The following is a 26,213-nucleotide window of genomic DNA, read 5'->3' on the forward strand; positions in this document are numbered from 1 at the left end:
TTATGTCGCTCATCGTAGAAGCATGGTGACTCATTCATTGTGCTTCTGGCCTGTGCTGAACGTGGCAGTAGCCTCATGTGGCCTGTGATTTCAACCTCTCATGGACCCAGTAACAACCTGTACTACTGGTGGGTCCTTGTTGATGAGTGAGTGTTCATCATAGGCTTACATTATGATGGCAATGTTATACAGTACAGTGGCCTATTTTCTGCCTGCCTGTAGAACCTTCATGTCCATCCCCTGTGTGCTTATTACTGATCAACACTTCATACCAGCCTTTGAGAAGAATCGGGCGATTAGCGACAACTTCATGCTCATTCCCGCTATCTTATAGGCTTCCAAATCCTACCTGTGCAATTGTTACTTTAAGTAGCACGGTAATTTAGTGTGGGGGCGGAACCCACAGTGCCAATTGTTTGCGTCTTCGGCGATCTAGTGCTGCGTAACCGTAGCATGTAGCCACTTCTCCTGCTGTTCTGTCCCTTTTTTGGGGGGGGGGGACGCGAGTTAGCTAGTGACTGTGGAGACTGTGAAGTTAGCTGTCAGGCCTTCTTTCCTCCTTCCAATAGGCGGCTCATAATAGACAAGTCACTGTAAGTTACAGTACAGGGGAATAACTAGGCTAATGCCCAGATTTACATATTTGTACATCATTCCATTATTCATGAGAACGGCAGGGTTTTGCGCGGAGCGTATTGCTACTTAGTCTATGTCTCTCTGGCTGATCCCACTTTGCCTGATCCCACTCTGCCGGCTCGCCTGCCTTCGCACCAGTAACCAGGAAACCCCATATGAAAAAGCAGTGTTGATACTGTCGCCGTCTTTCGTCTCTTGTTGCTCGGGAGCCGCCACGCTGTTGCCTCAAAAGCCCCGCGTCTGTGGTCTTGCCCGAGGAAAGCCTTGTTAAAGGCACATGGATTTTGATGAGGTTTTCCTAGATGCATTCTACGATCCATGCTACCAGACGATGGGCTTTGTTCTGCTCAATTTGCTGTCATTTTGGAATAATGGGATAAAGGGATAGAGGGAGTGGGTGAGGGCGCTTGTAGATGGGGAAGAGGCTCTGACATCTAATTCAGAATGTATTTTCTGGGTAATTTTTTTTCATCAGGGATTCTGAGCTCTGCAGACGCCATCATTTCCGTGTGTTATGAAGTAGATGTATCATTCCCCTTGTTGATGACTGGCAGCTAATTTATTCATTACCTTTTGTTCCCTCCCTATCTCCTCTGTCAGATGAGTAGGTACATGTCAAGCAGATCCCTCGTTATTGGGTATTGTGTCGCATACAGGCTTTTTCGTGTTGCAGCCTTCTGCCACATTAGGGTGGAGAGCGAGTTTTGAGAGGGGGGGGGGGGGGGGGGTGGTGTGTTTGGATTTCGGCAGAGTTCAGGTCTTATGTGTCAATGTCATTTGTTCATGAAGTGTGTGTGTGTGTTACAGAGTAGACACCAGACATACTTTACCCTTGTGATGGATGCTGTAAGTTCGTTCATTTGTAAATACTTTTTCTTCTTCTCGTGTATATAAAGTATGCCAATATTCTGTCTCTCTTGGCCCTCAGAATATTTTTAAGAAATCATTTACGAAGTTATTTTTTATTTAAATATGTTTAATTGACTGAGACTCAGCACAGAGGCATTTCTCAAATGTATTTTAGGGTAAGGGCATTCGTTTGTCTGGGCGCCTTGACAAGGTGATTTAGGAGGGACCCCGTTTAGGGGCCACTTTATGCCCATATTATGCATGTGTGAGGTGTAGTCATAGCAACTGTTAGGTGAAGATCAAGCTGCTGTCACTCATTTCTTAAATGGAAATCGGAGGTAGCTTTGTAATTCAGCAGGGGCTTTTATCAAAAGTTTTAGGGGGTTTTGTTGGCACTTAATAAAATCATTTTAAAAGAACAACAAATTATAGCAAAAGGTCAATGTCAACTCTACTGGTTCTCACATGGCACCAGGAGTGGCATTTGACATTTTGTAATGAGCAAAAGATTTGAGTTGGACTGAAACTTGCTATTTATAAGCACTGAGGTTTATGTAGGTGAAAAGGTCAATCAACTTCAGGGCAAGCCACATGCATGCCGTGCTCTTATGAATGGCTTGTAGTTCATTGTTTGTGCCCTGCCATTGAACTCCATATCGTGGTGTAGTATGGGTTAGTGACAGTGACAAGGTGCCATTGGGAATATGGGCAGAAAGAAGCAGCACAATGATATCGCTGAAGCCAAATAGGGCTGTATAAAGGCCTCGGATATAAACATGTATGGGTAATTCAACTTGTATGGAGATGGTTTGAGTAGTAGGCTGGGTACCAGAGGGGTTAAAGGGTCATGGGCACACAAGGTGGTCAGGATGGGGCCCAAGGCAGTGGCATCTAAAGAGACACCTGTTGATAGCGGTGAGGTGCACAGGTTATGAAAGGTATCCTGTGAAGTATCTCGGTGTGGCTTTAAAATGGTCTACCCTTTGCCAGAGTGACAGTCTAAAAAAAATCTTGACTTGGTGCTTTCCGTGGACCTGAACGAGTCAAGTCCGTTGCTTTGGGTCTGTATGGACAGCGCCGTCTTAGCCTTTGAGCTATGCTTTTTTCTCCCCACCACTTGTGCTATATTTGATCATTTCAGAAGTGTATACGGGATGTGGTCCAGTAAATTGTATACGAGAGGGAGCCGATATACACAACGTAGCAGTGGTAGGCAGAAGGATGTGATCGAATGCAAAGCCTAATCCACGGGGGACAGTCATTGCCCGGCAAATTAAACCATTACCTCCCCAGTCTGAGTTAAATATGAAGAAATGACTCATTTAATGTCCGATTTAGTCCTTAATACAGCCGCATAAGCAATGGCAGGCGTTCATTCCCCGATGTTAATTCTGCTCCCTGGTGAGATAAGGGCCGCAATATTGTCATGGGATGTATTGGACGTAGAGCTTTTATTAAAAGATGCCCAATGCGAGAGAGAAATGATTCTGTTGTGATTCATTAAGAGGACTCTCCGTTCTGGAGATTTGTCTTCATTATCCGCCGGAGCGCCATTTTTACAGATAACGCTGCTTCCTCATTGGCTCGCTGAGCCTCAATTTTCCCCGAACAATATTGCAGCTCTTTAGTGTGGCTCTTGCAAGAGACAAGTGGAGCTATTCTCAATGTGCACATAGGATTACAAAGGTTAATCATCAATTTAAAGCTAATCTTTGTTAAACACCAATAGAGCTTTGGCGCTTGCTTGTGATGCAGAATGGTTCATTTTGGGGTTTATAGGAGATTCAAGGAAGGGGGTCGCATCATCCCTTTTCCCCAGTTCCCACTGGGCTTTTACTGTCTTTCCTATTGTTTTAGACCTGTGATACTATATCTGAACTTGTTTGAACATCGGGCTGTTATATGGGGCATATGGCTACTTGACGATTTACTCATACACTGTAGGTGTAAAAAATAAAAAAAACAACAACATTGGGATGGTTATGTGGAAATCAAAGCCAATTAATCCCTCATAACATGTTTTTTTTTTTTTGGTCATGTTGTCTTCTACAGGCGATATTCACATTTTGAGCAGTCAAAGGGACAAACAGGAACTGTATGCGAGTCCCCTTGACTACTACATATTCACTGTGGAGTGGAGATAATTATGGAGTTTGGTAAATTATGCAATCGAGGCCACAATCGCTCTTCCTCAGTCTGGGAGAGTGAGTAATTAATTCCATTTTTTTTTTTTCACCAATGATTATTCAGATGACTGGGAATAGGAGCGGCAGTCATTATCTGAGTATTTTGGCACATGTCTGCTTGGCTAATTAAATGTTCAACTACTTCCTATTCAGAGGTCTGAAAAGGTAACATTTTTATGGAGTAGGAACAGAATGGCCTTGTGATGCTAACCTTTTAAAATTGCCGTTGAATATTGTCAAAGGTTAAGTATCATAGGATGTCAAGAGGGACGGCGTGGTGTGCACTGGCCAGAGGTAGAGGATGTTTTGTGCTAGGTGTTTTATATTCAGGATGTTGGAGTGTGCCTGTCTGGTCGAAGTATGGTGATGACCATTGTCTATGTAATCTAAGGCTTGGTAGATGTGTTTGTGTGCTCAAAATCGGAGGATTTGCGACGGGATTTGCTGTTGTCATTTCATCTGTTTCCCTCCGTATGGTCACCATGACCAATAAGGCACATTCATGTCAAGAGTAACCTTGAACATGTGTAATATTGGTAAGCCTTTTCTGCTCCATGGGTAGTGTTAGACTTAGACTTTTCTGCTCCATGGGTAGTGTTAGACTTAGACTTTTCTGCTCCATGGGTAGTGTTAGACTTACGGGAAATCCGAGCAGAGTAAATGAATGACTTTGGCAGTAATTCAACCGATAATGTAGACATGACTTGCACAGATGAAGCTCAAGAAAATCAATGAACTGAACAAATCTATTCTAAATAGTCTAGACAACCCGTGGCATTCAAGCGTTGCAGAAAAGCTTACAATGCTTCTCTAAAAAATATTTTTTTTTACAGATATTGCTTTGAGGTTACAGGGCTCCTATCTCGCCATCGACGCCGGCAGACACAGCACAGCGCCAGACAAGGCCAACGAGAGATCCCGCAGATGCTGCCCTTTTCAATGGCTGTTTTTTTTATCCCCCCCCCCCCTCCCATTATGCCTCTGATGTCGGGTCCACAAACTCCTCTAATTAAAGGATTCATCTTCAGTATGGGCTCTCTCGTCGAATGTACATCGCTGCAGAACGTGGGATGATAAAAGGCGTTATTGGGTGTGCAACCTCCACCGCCTCTTATCTCCCATAAACACTTCAGTTGGTTTACAGGGGCCACGGAGGCGGCGGAACGATGCGCAATAAGCCAAAGGCCCCGATGACTTATTCATAGGAAGCGCAGAACAAGAGGCCACGGATGAAAGTGACAGAGAAAGGTTAGGGCGATAAGTCGTTACAGTTATGATAAGGCGTGCCCCCCCCCCCCCCCCCCCCCAAAAAAAAAGACTTGTGACCTGATTTTTAAAAGTTTGACTTTAGAGATGATGACTTTCGGACTGCTCTGAAAAACAAAATGCTTATGGACGTGTGTATGTTTGGAAATCTAGTTCTTTGGGTTGGTCAAATAGCGTGCAGGGGAACGTGAGAGTTTTGGGGCTTGGGTGACTGACATGGACTTGGTGGTTGTCCGTTAGGCCAGAGCTCCAACGCTGATATTGTCAAAGAGAACCCTCCCAAACATTTCCTGACTACACAGTCATAACCTCATTCTGTCAGACCGTAAAAGCTACACAAACAGAATCACTAGCTATTTCCCTCTTGGGTATTAAATGTACTTTGAGTCAGAAATAATTACCATGTATTATTTTCACACATTCACCCTCTTTTTATTTATTATTATTTATTATTTTAAACTGATAACATAGACACCCTCTAAGTGAAGTGCTAGATTGTTTTCCACACTCACAAAATCTCCCTTGAAAATGGCTGGCAGACAGCCGTAGAGATGGGAACTGGGGGTACAGCATCACCGGGGAAGGGCTTGATGGTAATAATCTAATGGTGGCGCCCAGCTTGCTAACACGACTACCAGGTGACGCTCGGATGCTGTTTGTGTCGGCCCAATCAGCTCTCTGCACCTCTCCTGTCCTCTGCTTCAGAGCTGGGATGCAGCGAAATGGAGCTAGAGATTATCATTATAGATAAACGTGTCCCCTGCAATCTATTCCGCTTAATTGTGGGAAATTACAAGGATGCCGCTGGAAGTTTAGCACAGGGACAGTTTCGTTTGTGTCCAAAGGGATACAAAGTGTGCTCAGACGGCAGCTGAACGAAACGCATACGTTATGCACAGACCGACAATCGTGAGAAGTATGCCTATGCATTCAAAGCATGACAGCGAACATGAAAGCATGCTTGTGCTGATTCATGTTTGGGGGTTTTTCTCCGCCATCTTGACCTACATCATCAGAGCCGTGTTTTAAAAAAATATATATATTTTAGGTTACAATGAATAGGCAGCATGCATGCATGTAGTGCAACAACTTCTGGTTATCTGAGAACTCAACACTGGGATCGTCTCATGTGAACATTGTTTGTAATGAGATCAAGGTCACTCGCTGTGTGCAAATGTGCTTCCAGGTCTGTCAATACCGATCCATACCACTTATGATCTGCATATCTCAGTCTCAGCTAGAATGGTTTACAGATAGCACACACTGCAGTAAGATACCCAACACTGTGGGAAACTGGGAAATGCTTTGGATCCAATGGATTATTATTAGAATGAGTTCCCAGCTGCATCGGCAGTCGAGGCGCTCCAGTGCTTGGCACTCAGCGTTGGATCACAGAAGGGCCAGCTCAAAAACCCAAGAAATGTCTTGTCTGCAGTGCCTGATAAGTACATATTTGTCGCGACGAAAATGCTGGCGGGGCCAACACTGTGTGCGTCTTCCAATAGGACACTATTGTGCCAGAACAGGGAACCGAGTCCAATATGTAGAGGAACATGACATGTACCAGCTGTAGATTTGTAGAAGATCAGAAGTGAACTCTTGTCTGCAGTTACTGGTTTTACCCCTCTGTAGGATTTTGGTAGGCCCACATCTCTGGAGGGTGCATGCAAGCTGTGTCGAGGAAGAAGCAACACCGGGACGTCCATAGAGTTGGAGACTTCCGGGTCTGTATTCATAAAGCTTTTCAAGGTAGGAGTAAAGATTTAGGATGTGTTTTTTTTTTTTTCCTTAATTTAGTTCATAATGAATAAGGTTATGTGGGACGGGGTGACTGGGCCCTTATCCACAAAGCATCTCACAGTAGGAATGCTTATCCAGGCTCAGGTTCCCACCTGTCCATATAATCGTATACACTGTGTACACACGTTAGGAACACCTTCCTAATATTGAGTTGCACTCTTTTAGTCCACCGGAACAGGGATGCTGGCCCCGCAGTTGTCAAGTTGGCTGGATGTCCTTTTGGGGTGGTTGGACCATTCTCGACACACACGAGAAACTGTTGAGCGTGACGAAAAGGAGAGAAAAAAAACAGTACCGCTGTAGTTCTTGACACTCAAAGCCTGGCACCTGCTCCCGTACCCTGTTCAAATGCACTTACACTTGTTTTTTTTGTCTTGCTCATTCGCCCTCTGAGTGGCACACATACACAACCCGTGTCTCGAGGCGTAAAATTATTTCTTTAACCTGTCTCCCCCATTTGATGTGGATTCAACAGGTGACATCCGATAAGGGACCGTAGCTTTCAGCCGGACTTCACCTGGTCAGTCTGTCATGGAAAGAGCAGTTTTTGTACACTCGTTGTACATGATGATACAGAAGGCTTAACTGATCCTAGATCATGCACATACTCTCTTGCTCTGCGCAGATGGTGAACAGAGTGGGTTGGATGTGGAGGATAAACAAACGGTCTGACGATAAACAAAAAACGCATTCGCTAAGTGATTACGTTGAGTCTCCGATCGGTCTTACTCCCTTCTGCAGTCTTCCCGCTTGCTGTGAAAACTTTGTCAGCACTAAACAGGCCCTGCTATAGTTCCCTCGTTAAACTATTCATCAGATAGGCCTCATCAACGATGAAAAGTATCCCTGCAGTTTATCACAAGATGCCCTGTTTTTTATTTGATGAAGTAATCAATCCATAATGTATGTGTGTATTGCAGCTTGTGGGAGGCCTGGAGAGTCTGGAGAGAGAGCCAGGCTCAGCCTTCTAGAGAATGAACAGGGAAAAGAGAGCGAGAGAAAGCAGAAGTGAATTTGTTTTAATTAAGTCAGGGGGGGGGGGGGGGGAGGTTGTCTCCGACTCGGCTTTTGTGTTGTGTTCACTTTTAGAAGAACTATGGACCGATGACTTGACGAGGAACCCCGAAACAGAGATCAGACTCTTTGCAACGACTTAAAGATGCGCGATGAGATAATGTGTTTGTGTTGGCATGCTTGTCACCGACGTTGTCTGTGTGCGCATGCCTGTGTCCTTGTCTCTGTGTGCACATGCTTGCGTCTCTGTCTCACTTAGCTGTTTTGTTAGAACTGGCAGATGGCATGAATCTCATCTGGCCACTCTGTGATTGGAGCCTTTCTTGGTGTCACTATCTGACCGACTGTGGACTGCTTCCCTGAGTGAGTCGGTGTAGGTTTTGATTAGCGGTCGCCGTTCATCCAGGGGTGATGAGTAAGTCGGCCTGTTTTTGTCTGCCAGAATGAATGCCTCTTAGGGAATCGACGTCAGTTGATGCCCGGAGTAAATCGTCAGACATTGACAAATGTCAAAGCAACTCCGGGTGTATGTGCAGTGCCTTCCGAATGTATTCACTCACACCCCTTGAATTTGTTGTTGTTGTTGTTGTTCCAGCCTGAATTTAAAATGGATTGAAATTGAGGTTGTCTCACTGGCCTACACACAATACCCTGTAATGTCAAAGTGGAATTTAGTTTTTCGAAATGTTTGCAAATGTGTGTTAAAAAATGAAACGCTGAAATGTCTTCAGTCAATAAGTATTCAATCCCATTGTTATGGCAAGCCTAAATTAGTTCAGGAGTAAAAATGTGCTTAAAGTTCCATAATAAGTTGCATGGACTGTGTGCAGTCTGTGCACAATTAGTGTTTCTGACATGATTTTTGAATGACTCCCTCATCTCTGTACCCCACACATGCAATTATCTGTAAGGTCCCTCAGTCGTGAAATGAAATTCAACCACAAAGACCAGGGAGGTTTTTCATTTAAAAATCCAATACAACACATTACTGAGTACAGCTCTCCATATTTTCAAGTATAGTGGTGGCTGTATCATGTTATGGGTATGCTTGTAGTTGCTAAGGACGGGGGAATTTTTCAGGTCAAAAAATGAAACGGTATGGAGCTAAGCACAGGCAAAATCTGCTTTCCACCAGACACTGGGAGATGTCTGAATTTACCATTCAGCAGAACAATAAGCTGAAACACTAGGCCAAATCTATAGGACACTGGAGTTGCTTACCAAGAAGACTTTGAATGTCCCTGAGTGGCTGAGTTAGTTTTGACTTAAATCTGCTTGAAAATCTATGGCAATACTTGAAAAAAATTTTTTAAGCAATGGTCAACAACCAATTTGACCAAATTTTTCAAAAGAATAATGGGCAAATGTTGCACAGCCCAGGTGTGGAAAGCTCTTAGGCTTACCCAGAAAGACTCACATCTGTAATCATGGCCAAAGGTGATTTTATAATAGTCACTCGGGGTTGAATACTTCTACAGTATAATCAAGATAATACTCTTTTTTTAATAGTCTTTTTTTTTTCTTTTTTTTTTTTGACAAATGTTAGAATTTGCCTTCCAATTTGACATTAGAGTATTTTGTGTAGCTTATTGACAAATAATGACAAATCCCACATTTGTAACACAGCAAAATGTGTAAAAAGTAAAATGAGTGAATACTTTATATGGTAAAGCATGCATATATTCAAGCTGAGGAAGGGTAGAGGCATATCAGATAAATATATGGCTTTGGGTAGACCGGTCATCCATTTCTGTTTATCATATATCTCCACTGTTTCAGAGTGAGGGATGTTTATTGGCTGCCAGTCAGTGAAGGAAAAAGTACTCCAATTGTCATACTTGAGTACCTTTTTTTTCATAGAATATTACTCAAGTCAGTCACTCAGTAAAATACTACATAAGTAAAAGTCTGAAAGTATTTGATTTTAAATATACTAAAGTATAACAAGTAAATGCAGTTGCTCAAATATACTTAAGTATCAATAATTAAAAGTTCCTTGCATTAAGCAAACCAGACGGCACAATTTGAGATATTTAAATGTACAGATAGCCAGGGGCACACTCCAACACTCAGACATCATTTACAAACAAAGCATTTTTGTTTAGTGAGTCCGCCAGGTCAGGGGCAGTAGGGAGGACCAGGGATGTTCTCTTGATAAGTGTGTGAATTGGACATTTTTCCTGTCCTGCTAAGCATTCAAAATGTAACGAGCACTTTTGGGTGTCAAGGAAAATGTATGGAATAAAAAGTACATTATTTTTTTTAGGAATGTAGAATATACATACCCCCCTCCCCCCCAAAAAAGAACAACTTCAGTAGAAAATACTTTCAAGTACTACTTAAGTACTTTAGACCACTGCTGCCAGGGTATCTAGTCATTTCACAAATACACAAAATGTCAGTACTTGCTAGTGGCAAACTCATTGGAAATACTTGTATGTATTAAAGTGTTGTAGGCTATCCCCATTTGCATTCTAGCATTTGGATGTATCGTGGTCCACAGGGAGCACTCTGATTACAGGCACGCACATGCATGTACACACGCACACAAACACACACACGGAGCTCCAGCCATAAATGCTGCTAGCTACAGATGGCTGTGGGCAGACGGGTGTCTAAATGGGAGATGCTGCTCTCGGCAGTCAAGCCGACTGCAGTTAAATGAACGAAAGAGCGCCACTCCGCCATAGACTTATTAACCAGAGAGAACACCAGAATAGAGTTAAAACACCACAATTAGTGTCTGTGCTGAGGGCACGTGTGTCTGTACCAGTTAATGGCAGTTTACCGCCAGCACACAATGAATGACTCGGCTGACATGTGGGTGCGGATTAGGTCGTCGCCTTACTCATGCGCTACAGAAATAGCCTAATAGCTGGCGCTCCTCACTTTTCTCCCAGCTCGTGCTGCCAACAGCTCCCCAATTTCAGCCAAAACAAAGATTTTCTTCCTTCGCCCTGCTTGTTGTCATTCAAAAATTAGCATATGGAGTGGAGATGTGGGAAGTCTGTCGTAAGTGGTGCCTTTTATAAATAGAATGAAAAGAGTTATATTTCTGTGTGTGTGTGGTACTATCTTCATCGAGCGAAGGACATCTTGGGATGCTGGTTGTTTTGAAGACTGGGATCAAGTTTTGTTGTTGGAGTGCTTGTGGGTTTGAGTTGAAGCAAAGCTTGCATCAATTATTGGGTTACTCTGAATTACTGCTAGTCTGGCAAGCCAGGTTTCACACAATGTTGAGTGACAAGTTCATTGTCAAGATGGTGCCGACAATGTTGCTTAGCTCCCAGGGAACTTTGCAATCATTGTTTATTTTTGTGTTCTTTTTTTACATTATTTGATCAGAAAGTTTCTAGTACAATTGAATATGACCGACAAGCACTTCTGGACATCAGATCGAAGATTAGTCACCACTTTACGGAGCTGGATCCTTTGTCTGGACTACCCGAAGCAGTTTTTAGTTAACTGACTTGCCTAGTTAAATAAAAGGTTAAGAAGAAAATCTGATTTACAATGACTGCCTAACCTGGATGACGCTGGGCCAATTCTACACCACCCTGTGTGACTCCCAATCACGGCCGGTTGTAATGCAGCCTGGAGTCGAACCAGGGTCTGTAGTGATGCCTCTAGCACTGAGAGCAGTGCCTTAGACCGTTGTGCCACTCAGGAGCCCCAGTTCCATTCATCATGGAAGCCTTTTTTCCAAAACGATACCGCCAAAAAAGAGGAAGGTGAGCTGGAGTTCTTGTCCGATTTTTAAGGAAAAGGGCAAACCACCCTTCGCTCTCTAGTATACTACTTGCTAATGTACAGTCTCTGGACAATAAAACTCTCCTACCAGATCTCCTACCAGAGCGATACGAGGGACTGTGACTTACTCTGCCTTACAGAGACTTTGTTGACAGTGGAGGTGCTTGATCAAGCTAAAAGCAGAAGAGCGTGTTTCATGATAAACAACCCATGGTGTGATTGTAGGAATGTACCAACCCTCAAGAGTTTCTGTTCCCCTGACCTGGAATATTCCACACAAGCTGACACTATGCTGGCACTCAAGGAATTACACTGGACTTTGAACAAATCAGAAACCGAATATCCTGAGGCCACATTCATTGTAGCCAGGTACTTTAACAAAGAAAATGTAAGAAATTCTCCTGGAATTTCACAAACACATTCTACTATGTCTCAGACACAATATGCATGTGGCAGGGACTTCAGACAATCGTGGACACCGACGCCTCACTCCCAGACAAGCAAAACACTTTTTTTTTATTCCCCCCCCCCCCCCCCCTCTTCGAGGAAAACAACACCGAGCCGCCGACATGGGCCTCACACGGCCCCAAGCCGTGTTCTCTGAGCATGCGCAGACCAGCTGGCTGGAGTGTTTACGGACATTCTCAACCTCTCCCTTTCCCAGTCTGTTGTCGTCCCCGCTTACTTCAAGATGGCCACCTTTGTTCCTGTACCTAAGCAAGCTAACTGAACTAAATGACAATCGCCCTGTAGCACTCTGTCATCATGAAGTGCTTTTGAAAGGCTAGTCAAGGAACACACCCGACGCACTGCGCTGCACACCGCCCTATCTCACATGGACAATAGGAACACCTATATGAGAAATGCTGTTAATCGACTGCAGCGCAGCTTTTAACGCCATAGTGCCCTCCCAAGCTCATCACTAAGTTCAGGGCCTAGTGATAGTAACAGGCCATCAGACTGTTGAACAGCCATCACCAGTCGTCTACCAGGTGATGCACACTCACTCATACAAAACACACACGCAAGCGATCATACGCACACACATACAGGAAATATTTTCATTTCAATACCATATGTTCATGTGCAGGGATAATGGAGAGATGGAGGTAGATTTGCGTTGGAGTGACAGGGAGTGTGTGTAGGGTATACATGGGAGTGCAAATGTTGAAAGGAAAGGTCAATAAAGTTGCAAGGTGAACTCGGTCCGTGTAGCTATTTAAAGACTGTATCCCCTCGACATAGCTCATTCTAATACTACTGTACATTGTATTTGAGTTAGTTCATGTTTATTTTTATGCTGGATTCTCGACGTACTGTAGCTCACTCTGATATATCTACTGCTGTACAAATCGGTTGTACTATATCTTGTGCAAATTTCCCCCGTGTACATATGTATAGATTGCATTTTGATTGCTGCTACAGTGCTATTTGGATTGTTAATTGGATCCGTTCCCGCCGTTGTTGGTTTCTGGTGTCTTTTTGTGTTTATTTCACATTTGAATTTTTTGTGTACTTGTTTGACTGCATTGTCAGAAGCGAGTGACATAAACATTTCGCTGCACCCGCTGTAAAACTTGATAAACTGTGTATGCGATTAACACACTCCGATTTGGCAAATCGTTTAGCTGCTAAGTGGGTAGAAATGGCCAAATGTTTACATGTTGGCCACCAGGGGGCGCTGTAGGTACAGTATACATGAGTCTAACGCCAATTTGATGAAAGGGCAAGTCTCCTAACAACCCCTCCCGCCCTTGCAAAGAGTGTCTACAAGGAATGTCGCAAGAACCTGGGCTATTGAATAGCTTGTGTACTGTACTCTTTCTCTGGAGCTTAATGATTTTAAAAAACAAACTATATGAGTCTTTTTCATACATTGAAATGAATGTGTCCTTAACATTTTCTCCATAGAGTTCTGTGTAAAGTTTCTGTATTCTAAAACATTCATCATTAGTGGCATACGTCAGTGTAGCAATAGCCAGTAAACCACAACAACCGAGGAGTTCAGGGTTATATTTATTAGGAACAAAACGGAAGAAAACAAAACAGGAAGGACAACCTGGACATAAATCTAATTTCAGTTTTCTGTTACACAAACAAAAGTTTTGCTTCAAGGTCTTAATAAACACAACCCAGTCTTTCTTTCAGGTCTGTTTGCAATAAATTCTTATTTTCAATGACTCCCTAGGAACAGTGAGCAGAACGACAGATTTTTACCTTGTCAGCTCGGGGTTTTGATCTTACAACCTTTCGGTTACTAGTCCATTGCTCTAGCTCATACTGTTGCTTAGGGCTTATTCAGACTGGTGGGAGTTGAGAAGAGTCTGTAGACTCTACTTTTTAATTGACATTGTCTTACCTTTGGCCATGGCTTGGCAACACTACATTCTGGCTGAGCAGCAATATTTCAGTAAATATCACAGTCAGTAAGCATGTTTTTAACTAACTGTTAATCAACTATGTGAGTAACTTCTCATCTAAACCAAAGTACACTTTTGGGGTGGCAGGTAGCCTAGTGGTTAGAGCGTTTGGCCAGTAACCAAAAGGTTGCTAGATCGAATCCCCAAGCTGACAATGTGAAAACCTGTTGTTTTGCCCCTGAACAAGGCAGTTAACCCACTATTCCTAGGCCGTCATTGAAAATAAGAATTTGTTCTTAACGGACTTGTCTAGTTAAAAAAATATTAAACACTCCTGAATATTGCAACAATTCCCCAGCATGTGCAAAAAATTAGTAGTTTTATTTTCCCATCCGTAAAACTCTAAATTAAGACAATAATAGCACTGTAAATTACAAACGTTCTGGGTTCTAATCACATGGACTACTTTAGCATTTTAGATACATATAAACTTTGCAGCTACTTACTAAGTTTTAACTACTTAACTAGCATGTTAGCTAACCCTTTAACCACTAGCATGCTACCTTGTTTAATTTTTTAAAAATCCTATTATTTAATTATGCAAGTCAGTTAAGAACAAATTCTTATTTACATTGACGACCTACCCTGGCCAAACCCAGACAATGCTGGGCCAATTGTGCGCCTCCCTATGGGACTCCCAATCACGGCCGGATGTGATACAGCCTGGAATCGAACCAGGGACTGTAGTGACTCCTCTTGCACTGAGATGCAGTGCCTTAGACTGCTGCGCCACTCAGGAGCCCACCTCGGGAGCCCGCCACGACCTTACCCTAACCGTCACCCTAACCTTCAACACCTAGCCTAGCTAACTTTAGCTGCCTAGCGAACCTAGTGTGTTGGTGTGCGTGTATATAATAGAGAGAAGATATTTATTGTTCTTTCCTAGTATGTCAAGGAACATTAACAAAGAAGTGAGAGCCTCCAACCTCCCTTCCCCAACCATCCAAAATGTCTCCAACCAGGAACCCCCCTCCCCATACCATCCCTTCCACGTGGGCCTGAAAGCAAAGAAGGTATACATTTTTTTTTTTTTTAAATCGACCTTCTAATTGTTTAGACATGTCTATAGACAAACTGTAAACCAGCCTAGGGTCAAGGACTGCAGTTCTTTCACGATGAAGGCATCGTGTGTGTGTTTTTGAAGTTGTAATCAGGCATCTAAGAGGGAGAAAAAGAGAGGGTGTTTGAAATGGAGAAAGCTGACAATTAGTCTTTCTGCTTGTACTGTAGATGAATGGGCACTGGGTTTAAGGTCTTGTAACATCTCGCTATGCAGACGACAGTGACGACAGAATGAATGAGATGGGGGGGAGAGCGTAAGAAAGATGGAAGGATGGCTCCATGCCCTGACCTCACTGTGTGTGTGAGCTGCAGTTGGTTTTGATCATTCCATCTCCTCCGCAAGAAGAGCGGCGGTGCGTTTTGATTGGGCTTGAGTCTCACCTCCCAACATAATCTATCACCACACTCCGCTGGCGTCCGGTCCGCTTGGCTATTCCTCACCATGGTAACAGGCCCCTGGAGCCTGGCCGAGGGCCATCCGGCACAGTACGACCCAGTGGCCCACAGAAAGGGCCAGTGTGACTACAGTGTAGTCTAGCACAGCTCAGTTAGTGATATGCAGTTTGCGAATGATTTTGTTTTTTTATGAACAACTCTCTATACAGACTAGTGTCATGATTTGTTTTTCTGAATGGCTCATTCATTTTAGTCTTTAGTTTTAGTTTGACCTGCTGGCCTCAATGAATTCTACAGCAGGGTTATTAATATGCGCTCCTCTGGTGACTCCGGAGACGTGCTCCGGCAAACAACGGTTGTATATGCGCACAGGCAAAATAGATGAGGCTGCAGGCAGCATAGAGAAGAAAAATACATGTTTAGAGCTGATAATTGATCACACGGTGCAATTAATAATTGTGAGTAACTTCTCATCTAAACCAAAGTACACTTTTGGGGTGGCAGGTAGCCTAGTGGTTAGAGCGTTTGGCCAGTAACCAAAAGGTTGCTAGATCGAATCCCCAAGCTGACAATGTGAAAACCTGTTGTTTTGCCCCTGAACAAGGCAGTTAACCCACTATTCCTAGGCCGTCATTGAAAATAAGAATTTGTTCTTAACGGACTTGTCTAGTTAAAAAAATATTAAACACTCCTGAATATTGCAACAATTCCCCAGCATGTGCAAAAAATTAGTAGTTTTATTTTCCCATCCGTAAAACTCTAAATTAAGACAATAATAGCACTGTAAATTACAAACGTTCTGGGTTCTAATCACATGGACTACTTTAGCATTTTAGATACATATAAACTTTGCAGCTACTTACTAAGTTTTAACTACTTAACTAGCATGTTAGCTAACCCTTTAACCACTAGCATGCTACCTTGTTTAATTTTTTAAAAATCCTATTATTTAATTATGCAAGTCAGTTAAGAACAAATTCTTATTTACATTGACGACCTACCCTGGCCAAACCCAGACAATGCTGGGCCAATTGTGCGCCTCCCTATGGGACTCCCAATCACGGCCGGATGTGATACAGCCTGGAATCGAACCAGGGACTGTAGTGACTCCTCTTGCACTGAGATGCAGTGCCTTAGACTGCTGCGCCACTCAGGAGCCCACCTCGGGAGCCCGCCACGACCTTACCCTAACCGTCACCCTAACCTTCAACACCTAGCCTAGCTAACTTTAGCTGCCTAGCGAACCTAGTGTGTTGGTGTGCGTGTATATAATAGAGAGAAGATATTTATTGTTCTTTCCTAGTATGTCAAGGAACATTAACAAAGAAGTGAGAGCCTCCAACCTCCCTTCCCCAACCATCCAAAATGTCTCCAACCAGGAACCCCCCTCCCCATACCATCCCTTCCACGTGGGCCTGAAAGCAAAGAAGGTATACATTTTTTTTTTTTTTAAATCGACCTTCTAATTGTTTAGACATGTCTATAGACAAACTGTAAACCAGCCTAGGGTCAAGGACTGCAGTTCTTTCACGATGAAGGCATCGTGTGTGTGTTTTTGAAGTTGTAATCAGGCATCTAAGAGGGAGAAAAAGAGAGGGTGTTTGAAATGGAGAAAGCTGACAATTAGTCTTTCTGCTTGTACTGTAGATGAATGGGCACTGGGTTTAAGGTCTTGTAACATCTCGCTATGCAGACGACAGTGACGACAGAATGAATGAGATGGGGGGGAGAGCGTAAGAAAGATGGAAGGATGGCTCCATGCCCTGACCTCACTGTGTGTGTGAGCTGCAGTTGGTTTTGATCATTCCATCTCCTCCGCAAGAAGAGCGGCGGTGCGTTTTGATTGGGCTTGAGTCTCACCTCCCAACATAATCTATCACCACACTCCGCTGGCGTCCGGTCCGCTTGGCTATTCCTCACCATGGTAACAGGCCCCTGGAGCCTGGCCGAGGGCCATCCGGCACAGTACGACCCAGTGGCCCACAGAAAGGGCCAGTGTGACTACAGTGTAGTCTAGCACAGCTCAGTTAGTGATATGCAGTTTGCGAATGATTTTGTTTTTTTATGAACAACTCTCTATACAGACTAGTGTCATGATTTGTTTTTCTGAATGGCTCATTCATTTTAGTCTTTAGTTTTAGTTTGACCTGCTGGCCTCAATGAATTCTACAGCAGGGTTATTAATATGCGCTCCTCTGGTGACTCCGGAGACGTGCTCCGGCAAACAACGGTTGTATATGCGCACAGGCAAAATAGATGAGGCTGCAGGCAGCATAGAGAAGAAAAATACATGTTTAGAGCTGATAATTGATCACACGGTGCAATTAATATAATGTTATGATGGACACTGTGTAGAGCCAAAACATACACAGCCTCTGCTCAACAAACTCGAACTCAAGAACTAATTGTTTGGGGTGCTGCAGTTCGCCAATAATGTTGTGCAAATAATGTAATCATCCTCACGGCAATCAAGTAATTAATTCCGCCTAGTCGTTCGCAATCTAGTCCAGTTTGCGGCCACAACTACACCTGGTTTAAAATGTACTAAAAAAACTATCTTATTTGTATCCCTAGCAATCAATAAATGTACGTTGTTTTAAAGCACACTTTTACAAGTCTCGGTCACAAACGACAGCTCCAATAAGCCCCTTATGGTGAACGGCATGTGATCGAGAGAATCATGTTTCTTTGTAGTTTTCAGTTCACCGATAGAGGGTCCTGCATGCTCTGGGCGTTACCGACTCAAATGAACAAAATTAGTCTATGTATTTTTTTGTTGTTGACTGAACGAGTCAAAGATCAGTCCGTAAATAGAGACCGTCTTCTCAGCACTAAGTGCAGTGTGTTACAGTGCTTGTGTGTGTGCGTGCGTGCGTGCGTGCGTGTGTGTGTCACAGGCGGCTGGTGGCACCTTAACTGGGGCGAACGGGCTCATAGTAATGGCTGGAACGAAATGAATAGAATGGTATTGAACACATGGATTACATTCACGCAATACCAGCCGATATTCTGAGGTGTGTGTGTGTGTGTGTGTGTGTGTTATAGGACATCTCTACATACCTACATATCAATAGTAATAGTAACTGAACCAGGCACAAAAATGATACTGTTTTGATTGCACAAAGGGTTTGGTAATCAAGCTCCATAGAATCAATAATTGTTCTGGATGAACAGACCTCTGAGGTGTCATTAAGAAAACTAACTCTGCAGTACAATACCTGCTGCTCACCACATGTTACCGAACGGGGAACCCACTGAATATGAATGAGGGTTTGTTCTGGCTCCTGCCTTAGATATAGCTGGCTGGCTGGTTTGAGTAATTAGTGGGAGCTGGGTTCCTGTGGAGCAGAAAACCTGTTGTTTCTCCCGCTGTGCCTGCTAGGATGATGAATAGTAGGGTAGAACCATGAGCTACGCTGGCTCAGGCTCTCAGTGGTAATGCTATGAGATGATAAGCCACAGTGTCTGCAGCCTCTGACAAACTGTAAAATGAGATCACAGGTCAGTGAATTGTGCCGTATGTGTGTGATAGTTGGGTCATTTGTCATAGGTAGGCGTAGCTAAACGATTGCAGATGTAAAACAAGAAGATGTTTATAGCACATTCTTTTTCAGGGCGAGTACACTAACTTGCCTTAAGAGTTAGTGCCTTCGGAAAGTATTCAGACCCCTTGACTTTTTCCACATTTTGTTACGTTACAGCTTTGAATTAAATTGTAATCTACACACAATACCCCATATTGACAAGGCAAAAACGTTTTTTTTTAAAATTAGTTAATTTATCGTAATTAACAGTGAGGTCCTGAGCAGGTTTTCATCAAGGATGTCTCTGTGCTTTGCTCTATTAATCTTTGCCTCGATCCTGACTAGTCTCCCAGTCCCTGCCGCTGAAAAACATCCCTACAGCATGATGCTTCACCGTAGGGATGTTGTCAGGTTTCCTCCAGACGTGACGCTTGGCATTCAGGCCAAAGAGTTCAGTCTTGGTTTCATCAGACCAGATAATCTTGTTTCTCATGTCCTGAGTGTTTTTAGGTGCCTTTTTGGCAAATTCCAAGCAGGCTGTCATGTGCCTTTTACTGAGGAGTTGCTTCCGTCTGGCCATTCTACCATAAAGGCCTAATTGGTGGAGTGCTGCAGAGCTGGTTGGCCTTCTGGAAGGTTATCCTGTCTCCACAGAGGACCTCTAGAGCTGTCATTGACCATCGGGTTCTTGGTCACCTCCTTGACCAAGGCCCTTCTCCCCTGATTGGTCAGCTTGACCAGGCGGCCAGCTCTAGGAAGAGTCTTAGTGGGTCCAAACTTCTTCCTTTTAAGAATGATGGATGCCACTGTGTTCTTTGGGACCTTCAATGCTGCAGACATTTTTTTGGTACCCTTCCCCAGATTTGTGCCTCGACACAATCCTCTCGGAGCTCAATGGACAATTCTTTCGACCTCATGGCTTGTTTTTTTTTCTCTGACATGCACTGTCAACTGTGGGACCTTTATATAGACAGGTGTGCCTTTCCAAATCCTGTTCAAACAATTGAATATAAATCAGGTGGACTCCAATCAAATTGTAGAAACCTCTCAAAGATGATCAATGGAAACAGGGGGCACCTGACCTCAATTTCAAGTCTCATAGCAAAGGGTCTGAATACATCAGTAAATAAGGTCTTTTTCTTTTTAATGTGCAAAAGTTTCTAAAAACCTGTTTTTTTTTTTCTTTGTCATTATGGTGTATTGTGGATAGATTGCTGAGGAAATTGTGTTATGTAATCCATTTTAGAATAAGGCTGTAACGTAACAATGTGGGAAAAGTCTAGGGGTCTGAGAACTTCCCGAAGGCACTGTATATTTTATCTTAGTTGTTTTACTCAGCCAACTACAACGTGACCTCTTACCTAGTTCGGGACTATAAATCAATGCCAGTGTCTTGTCTGTAACCTGCCAGTACTCCCTTTCTCTCTCCCTCAGCATTCAGTCCAATAGTTTTAGTTAAATGCTCTCCCAGATACTGAACTTGTGTGCCGGGCAGCTGTGTGACGGAAAAAAAGCCATGAAGATATGCATCACGTCTTGAATAAAGCATTTGCGGCCCAGCGGGATGTGAAACAATGGCTCATTCCAGGTGACGGTGTGCTGAGAGGGAGCGAGGGGAATTGGATAAGACAGGAAGCGCGCCTGGCTGTTAGCATTGGACTTGGCAGCTCTCCACTATTGAAACACTGACAGGCAAGCTCGCCTGTCACAGCGCATAAGTGGCTCCCTGCACAGTCGTTTACAGTAGAGCACCTTTTCCTCTACCCACAGTGCTGCAGGGCAGGTCCAGCCCCCAGGGCTGCATTCCCTAACCCCAGTACCCATACTTAGCCCCTGCCCCAGCGGCCATACCTACTCCTAGTCCCAAACCTCATATCTAGCCACGGCTCTATACATTGCCCAAGCCCTTAGCTACCTAGCCACAGCCCTATAAATTGCCCAAGCGCTTAGCTACCTAGCCACAGCCCTATACATTGCCCAAGCGCTTAGCTACCTAGCCACAGCCCTATACATTGCCCAAGCGCTTAGCTACCTAGCCACAGCCCTATACATTGCCCAAGCGCTTAGCTACCTAGCCACAGCCCTATACATTGCCAAAGCTCTTAGCTACCTAGCCACAGCCCTATACATTGCCCAAGAGCTTAGCTACCTAGCCACAACCCTATACATTGCCCAAGCCCTTAGCTACCTAGCCACAGCCCTATACATTGCCCAAGCCCTTAGCTACCTAGCCACAGCCCTATACATTGCCCAAGCCCTTAGCTACCTAGAGAGCTTAATCCAGAGTGAGCTGTGGCTCTTCTTTAACTGACTGCTGGACTGCTGGACTGACCAGCATGGTCTAGCTGGTTATACTAGTTGACCAGCATAGTCAGGCTGGTTTGATCAGCATGGTTTAGATGGTTAGGCTGGCTGACTAGCTGGTCAAGCTAGTGATGCTGGTGACCAGCGTATGCTGGTGACCATGCTGGTCTAGATGGTCTAGCTGGTCTGACCAGCATGGTCTAGCAGGTCAAGGTGGTCTGGCCAGCATGGGCTAGCTGGTGATGCTGGTGACGAGCTTATGCAGGTGATGCTGGTGACCAAGCTGGTCCATGCTAGTCCAGCATGGTCAAGCTGGTCTGCAAAACAATGCCCAGGTAGCCTAGCGGTAAAAAGTGTTGAGCCATTAACCAAAGGTCACTGGTTCGAATCCCTGAGCCGACTAGGTGAAAAATCTACTTGTACCTTTTGAGCAAGTCACTTAACCCTAATTTGTCCTGTAAGTCGCTGTGGATAAGAGCGTCCTGCTAAATGTCTTAAATGTAAATCATTATCATATTTACCAGCATGGTCTATTGCCGTTAGCTTTTTAGAATAGTTTGTTTCAATATATTTTTAGCAGTGGTGTAAAGTACTTAAGTAAAAAATACTTTAAAGTACTACTTAAGTCAGTTTTTTTTTTGGGGGGGGGGTATCTGTACTTTACTATTTATATTTTTGAGAACTTTAACTTTTACTCCACCACATTCCTGACGAAAATAATGTGCTTTTTTACTTCTTACAATTTCCCTGACACCCAAAAGTGCTCGTTACATTTTGAATGCTTAGCAGGACAGGAAAATTGTCTAATTCACTCACTTATCAAGAGAACATCCCTGGTCATCCCTGCTACCTCTGATCTGGCAGACTCACTAAACACAAATGCTTCGTTTGTAAATTATGTCTGGGTGTTGATCCTGGCTATCCGTAAATAAATAAAAAACAGAAAAATGTGTTGTCTGGTTTGCTTAATATAAGACATTTTAAAATTATTTATACTTTTACGTACTTTTAAAACCAAATACTTTTACTCAAGTAAATTTGGTACTTTTCCACCTTTTTTTTTGCGTATACATTGAATTAATTCAATCTTATGCTACACAAACATGATTAACATATAGATTTTTCTAAACTAATCCAATCTGTTAGTTGGACGTATTGCAACCATTGCTGAAATGGTTGTTCCTGTTTTTAGATGGTTTAGGTATTTATAAATCTTTCTAAGCCTGGCTGTCATTCTGAATGCAGATTGTGGGTGAATACACGTTCCAATTCTTGGATATCCCCACTTTGACTGGATCCCAATAGGAATAAAACATAACTTTGCAAGCTGAATTGATGCTAGTTTTGCTGGTGACCAGCATGATTGGTATGCTTGTGATCAGCTTAGTTACCGGTGTCCAAAACACAGCGACGGCTGGTCACCAATGTCCTTATCTCGGTTAATTAACACAGAACGAAAGTATGATTTTAAGTTCTGGGTCCATACGTGTTGAGAAGAACTAGAATGAGGATCTGAACCGGAAGGAAGAGCTCCGTCCTCTCTCTTTGTTCGTTACGGACAAGTCTATGGGACAAATGTTCCCTCCCGTTCCGATATTCGAAAGATGCTAACACCTACGAAAGTGTGATTTTTATTTATTTATTTATTTGTTTGTTTTTATTTTTGTCCAAATAACCAGTGGTGAAAAAAAACTAACATGGGAACTAATACTACTGGATCTCACGCATCACGTATCGTGACAGATCTATGGTACCATTTATGTTTACGTAGTCTTTCCACGAGAGACTACCAGTGTCCATAACGCGGTGGCGGCTGGTCACCAGCATGACCAGCCTATGCTGGGTTTTTTTTTTTCAGCAGGGAAGCCTATTTTCAGCCGGATAATGATTCTGGGAGTTTATTTAGAGAGCCTTACCATGACCTTTTGCTGGTATTTGATGTTTATGCAACAGAGCAGTTATTTTGACTTGCATGGGGGAATCGACTTCTCCCGTAGTTTGTTTTCCTGATGAAAGCATTTGGGAAGACTTAAGGTCAGGAGGACTCAAATGTTATGGCTGTTCAGAGTCTATCCAGTATTTTTCAATCCTAGTCCTCCTGTCCTAGTTCTCTTGGTCTTGTTTTTGATCTTGCTTCACATGTATATAAAATCAGAAGGTACAGTATCCAGAACTAAAAGCTTCTCTTATTTCTACAGTCACACTTTGTCCTTTACACTTACCCCTGCTGTCTTCATTGAAATGTTCCCGGGTGAAGGTTAAGTGTATTGATTTGAGTGAGGATTATGACCCCCGGTAAAACAAAATGAAGTTGTGTGGCCTATGTTTTGGCCCAGAGCCAGACACTTGCGTAGTTCATCCCAGAAATGTGGCTGAGAGAGCTAAATATTTTTCAGCCAGTGAAATTACACCATATAATTAAAACAAGTGACTCCTGATACGGAAAGGAGAGAGGCGAGGGGGAGATGGAAGGAAAACATTTGAAACTGAGTGAGATGAATAATAATAATGAAAAGAGAGGAAACACTTGAGACAGACTTGCATTCTATTAATTACTGGAAAGCTTTGTCAGGTTAAAGAAATTGCCTTCGGGCTATGCTAGCTTTTCATGATAATCAAATGGGAAGACCTAAGTACATTTTTCTTCCTTCTGTCTCTACAGATGTGCTCTGGACTGGCTGTGATTTCTCCTCCTCATGCTCGATGGCAGACGAAGACAGCCGCTCTGTCCACGTGAGCTTTGATCACAAAGAGATGGCTCTGATCCACAGCTAAACCTGATCCACTGCTCTCCTGTCTCTCTGACCGTCCCCTCTCCTCTGTTTTCCTCTTCTCGTCAACCTCCCTCACCATGGCCTGCTTGTTGGTGTCAGTGTTCCTCCTGGTTCTCCAGACTTATGCTGCCCCATCAGAGTTTGTTCAGAGCCTGGATCTGGGCCCTGGACTCACTGCCAACGTCACTCTGTCTCCACCCCCGGGGACTAGCAAACATGCCCCCCACAGCATCATCATTGGGGTGCGCAAGGGGGGGACACGCGCCCTGCTGGAGATGCTAGATATCCACCCTGAGGTCGCTGCCGCCGCCACAGAGGTGCACTTCTTCGACTGGGACGAGAACTACGCCAAGGGCTTTGACTGGTACCGTGAGCTGATGCCCTATTCCTACCCGCACCAGATCACAGTGGAGAAGACGCCAGGCTATTTCACCTCTTCCCTGGCGCCAGAGCGCATCCGTGCCATGAACTCCTCCATCAAGCTGCTGCTGATCCTGCGGGACCCAACTGAACGTGTCGTCTCAGACTACACCCAGGTCTACTTCAACCGCCTGGAGAACCACAAGCCAGTGCAGGCCATTGAGAATCTGCTGGTGCGCAGCGGAGCTCTCAACACCCGCTACAAGGCCATCCAGCGTAGCTTCTACGACGTGCATATGCGGAACTGGCTGCGCCACTTCCCTCTGGAGCAGATCCACATCGTTGATGGGGACACTTTGATCCGGGACCCCCTTCCCGAGCTGCAGAAAGTAGAGCGTTTCCTCAACCTGCCCCCCAGGATAATGTCGTCCAACTTCTACTTCAACCAGACCAAGGGGTTCTTCTGCATCCGGAGTGAGGGGCGAGAACGCTGCCTGCACGAGTCCAAAGGGCGCCCCCACCCGGCTGTCAACAGTACCGTGCTGCAACAGCTACGCTCCTACCTCCGGGAGCACAATCGTAACTTCTACCGTCTGGTGAAGCGCTCCTTTGACTGGCAGTAAGGCAGGGCACCCCTCTTCCTATGTGGACTAGTTCCTCCTGGCCCAGAGAAGACTTAGGAACCATTGCCCTGTTTAAGGACTGACTGACCAGTATTAAAGGGGCAAAAGCACTTTACGAACTCTGACACCCAAACACTCCTGTCAATCGCCTTTTACTCTGCTCTGGTGTCAGCAGCGCAGTTCCACATTTACAAAATAAAGCAAGAACTTAAAATATAAACTAAACGTGGAAAAATGGCCAATCTTGATAAGTCATTCTCTGTACTGTACCGAACAAAAGTGACGCAGATTGTGGCAAAACAATTTTGTGAACCTGATGGATTTTTTTTCTGCTTTGTTTGATATTCTTGTACTTGATAATAAATTGTTCTGCTTTAAAAATGTACATTTCTCTTTTTGGTTCTTTGTGCTGCCCTCCAGATCCTAACCGGAGTTGTTTAGGGAGCATGCTAAGGTAGACTGAGGCATTAGGATAAGCCTTTGTTTCACTGCAGTGGAAGTAGGACATTCATGCAAGGGAAATGGTTGCCCTAGAGCGCCACTTTAGCATTACAGAAATCACTAATGGTTTGGACATTGAAGGTAGTGCCTGCAGCAAAAGGGGCCCGAATCACGAGAGTCAGCAAGCTGAAGTCGGAGCTCTTCCTGTATTTTAGCACTGTTAAGTGTTCAACAGTTTGATCAGGCTGTAGAGGCAGCCAGTAAATCATATGTATTGGGGCCGTTCTCACTGGAGTAAACAGTAAACAGAAGAGTAGCCATTACTATTTTCATCAGGATTATTATCCTTGTTGATTAGCCTTTAAAGCGCAGGCGAAGCCAGGGAGACCACTGATGATTATGTGATCTCCCTTCTGTCTGCTGGCTCTGACAGAGACTAAATAAGTTCTCCCACCCCAGGGGTGACAGACATCGATGCTGGTGGCTTTTCCCTTGCCAGCAGGAATAAAGGGGTGTGTTGGTCGGTCCACACTAAAAATAGGAGCCAATGTTTTTACACTCAATCTTACCATCTCACATTTACTGATACTTTATTGTGTTTATTGATATGTCCATTAGTGTATTCAACTGTAGTCTTGTTCTAAGGTTCCATCCAGCACATCCTCTCAGAATACTCAGTATTCTATTTTGACTTAAAGGAGCTGGTAGTGTTTCAAAAGTAATTTGTCATTGCTGTACTGGAACAAGGGATGTTATTACCCTATGTCTTCACTAGGGGGCATATAGGTCCTTCAGGAATAATATGAGG

General features: G+C 43.9%; 1 protein-coding gene across 2 annotated transcripts in view; it reads left to right on the plus strand.

The window, feature by feature from the left end:
- hs3st1l1 (heparan sulfate (glucosamine) 3-O-sulfotransferase 1-like1) overlaps positions 1–25,349 on the plus strand; it is a 33,483-nt gene extending 8,134 nt beyond the window's left edge. The window contains exons 2-3 of one of the 2 annotated variants that reach the window (XM_021607977.3): positions 6,570–6,686; positions 23,870–25,349. In XM_021607977.3, coding sequence (XP_021463652.1) covers positions 24,059–24,964 — 906 coding nt within the window. In that variant the 5' untranslated portion in view covers positions 6,570–6,686; positions 23,870–24,058 and the 3' untranslated portion in view covers positions 24,965–25,349. The remainder of the gene's footprint in view (positions 1–6,569; positions 6,687–23,869) is intronic. The other variant, XM_021607970.3, reaches the window with a different exon arrangement.
- The last annotated feature ends 864 nt before the right edge of the window (positions 25,350–26,213 follow it).

This window comes from Oncorhynchus mykiss, chromosome 1, assembly GCF_057628025.1.
Source record: "Oncorhynchus mykiss isolate SJ-2025 chromosome 1, ASM5762802v1, whole genome shotgun sequence".
Lineage (NCBI taxonomy): Eukaryota > Metazoa > Chordata > Actinopteri > Salmoniformes > Salmonidae > Oncorhynchus > Oncorhynchus mykiss.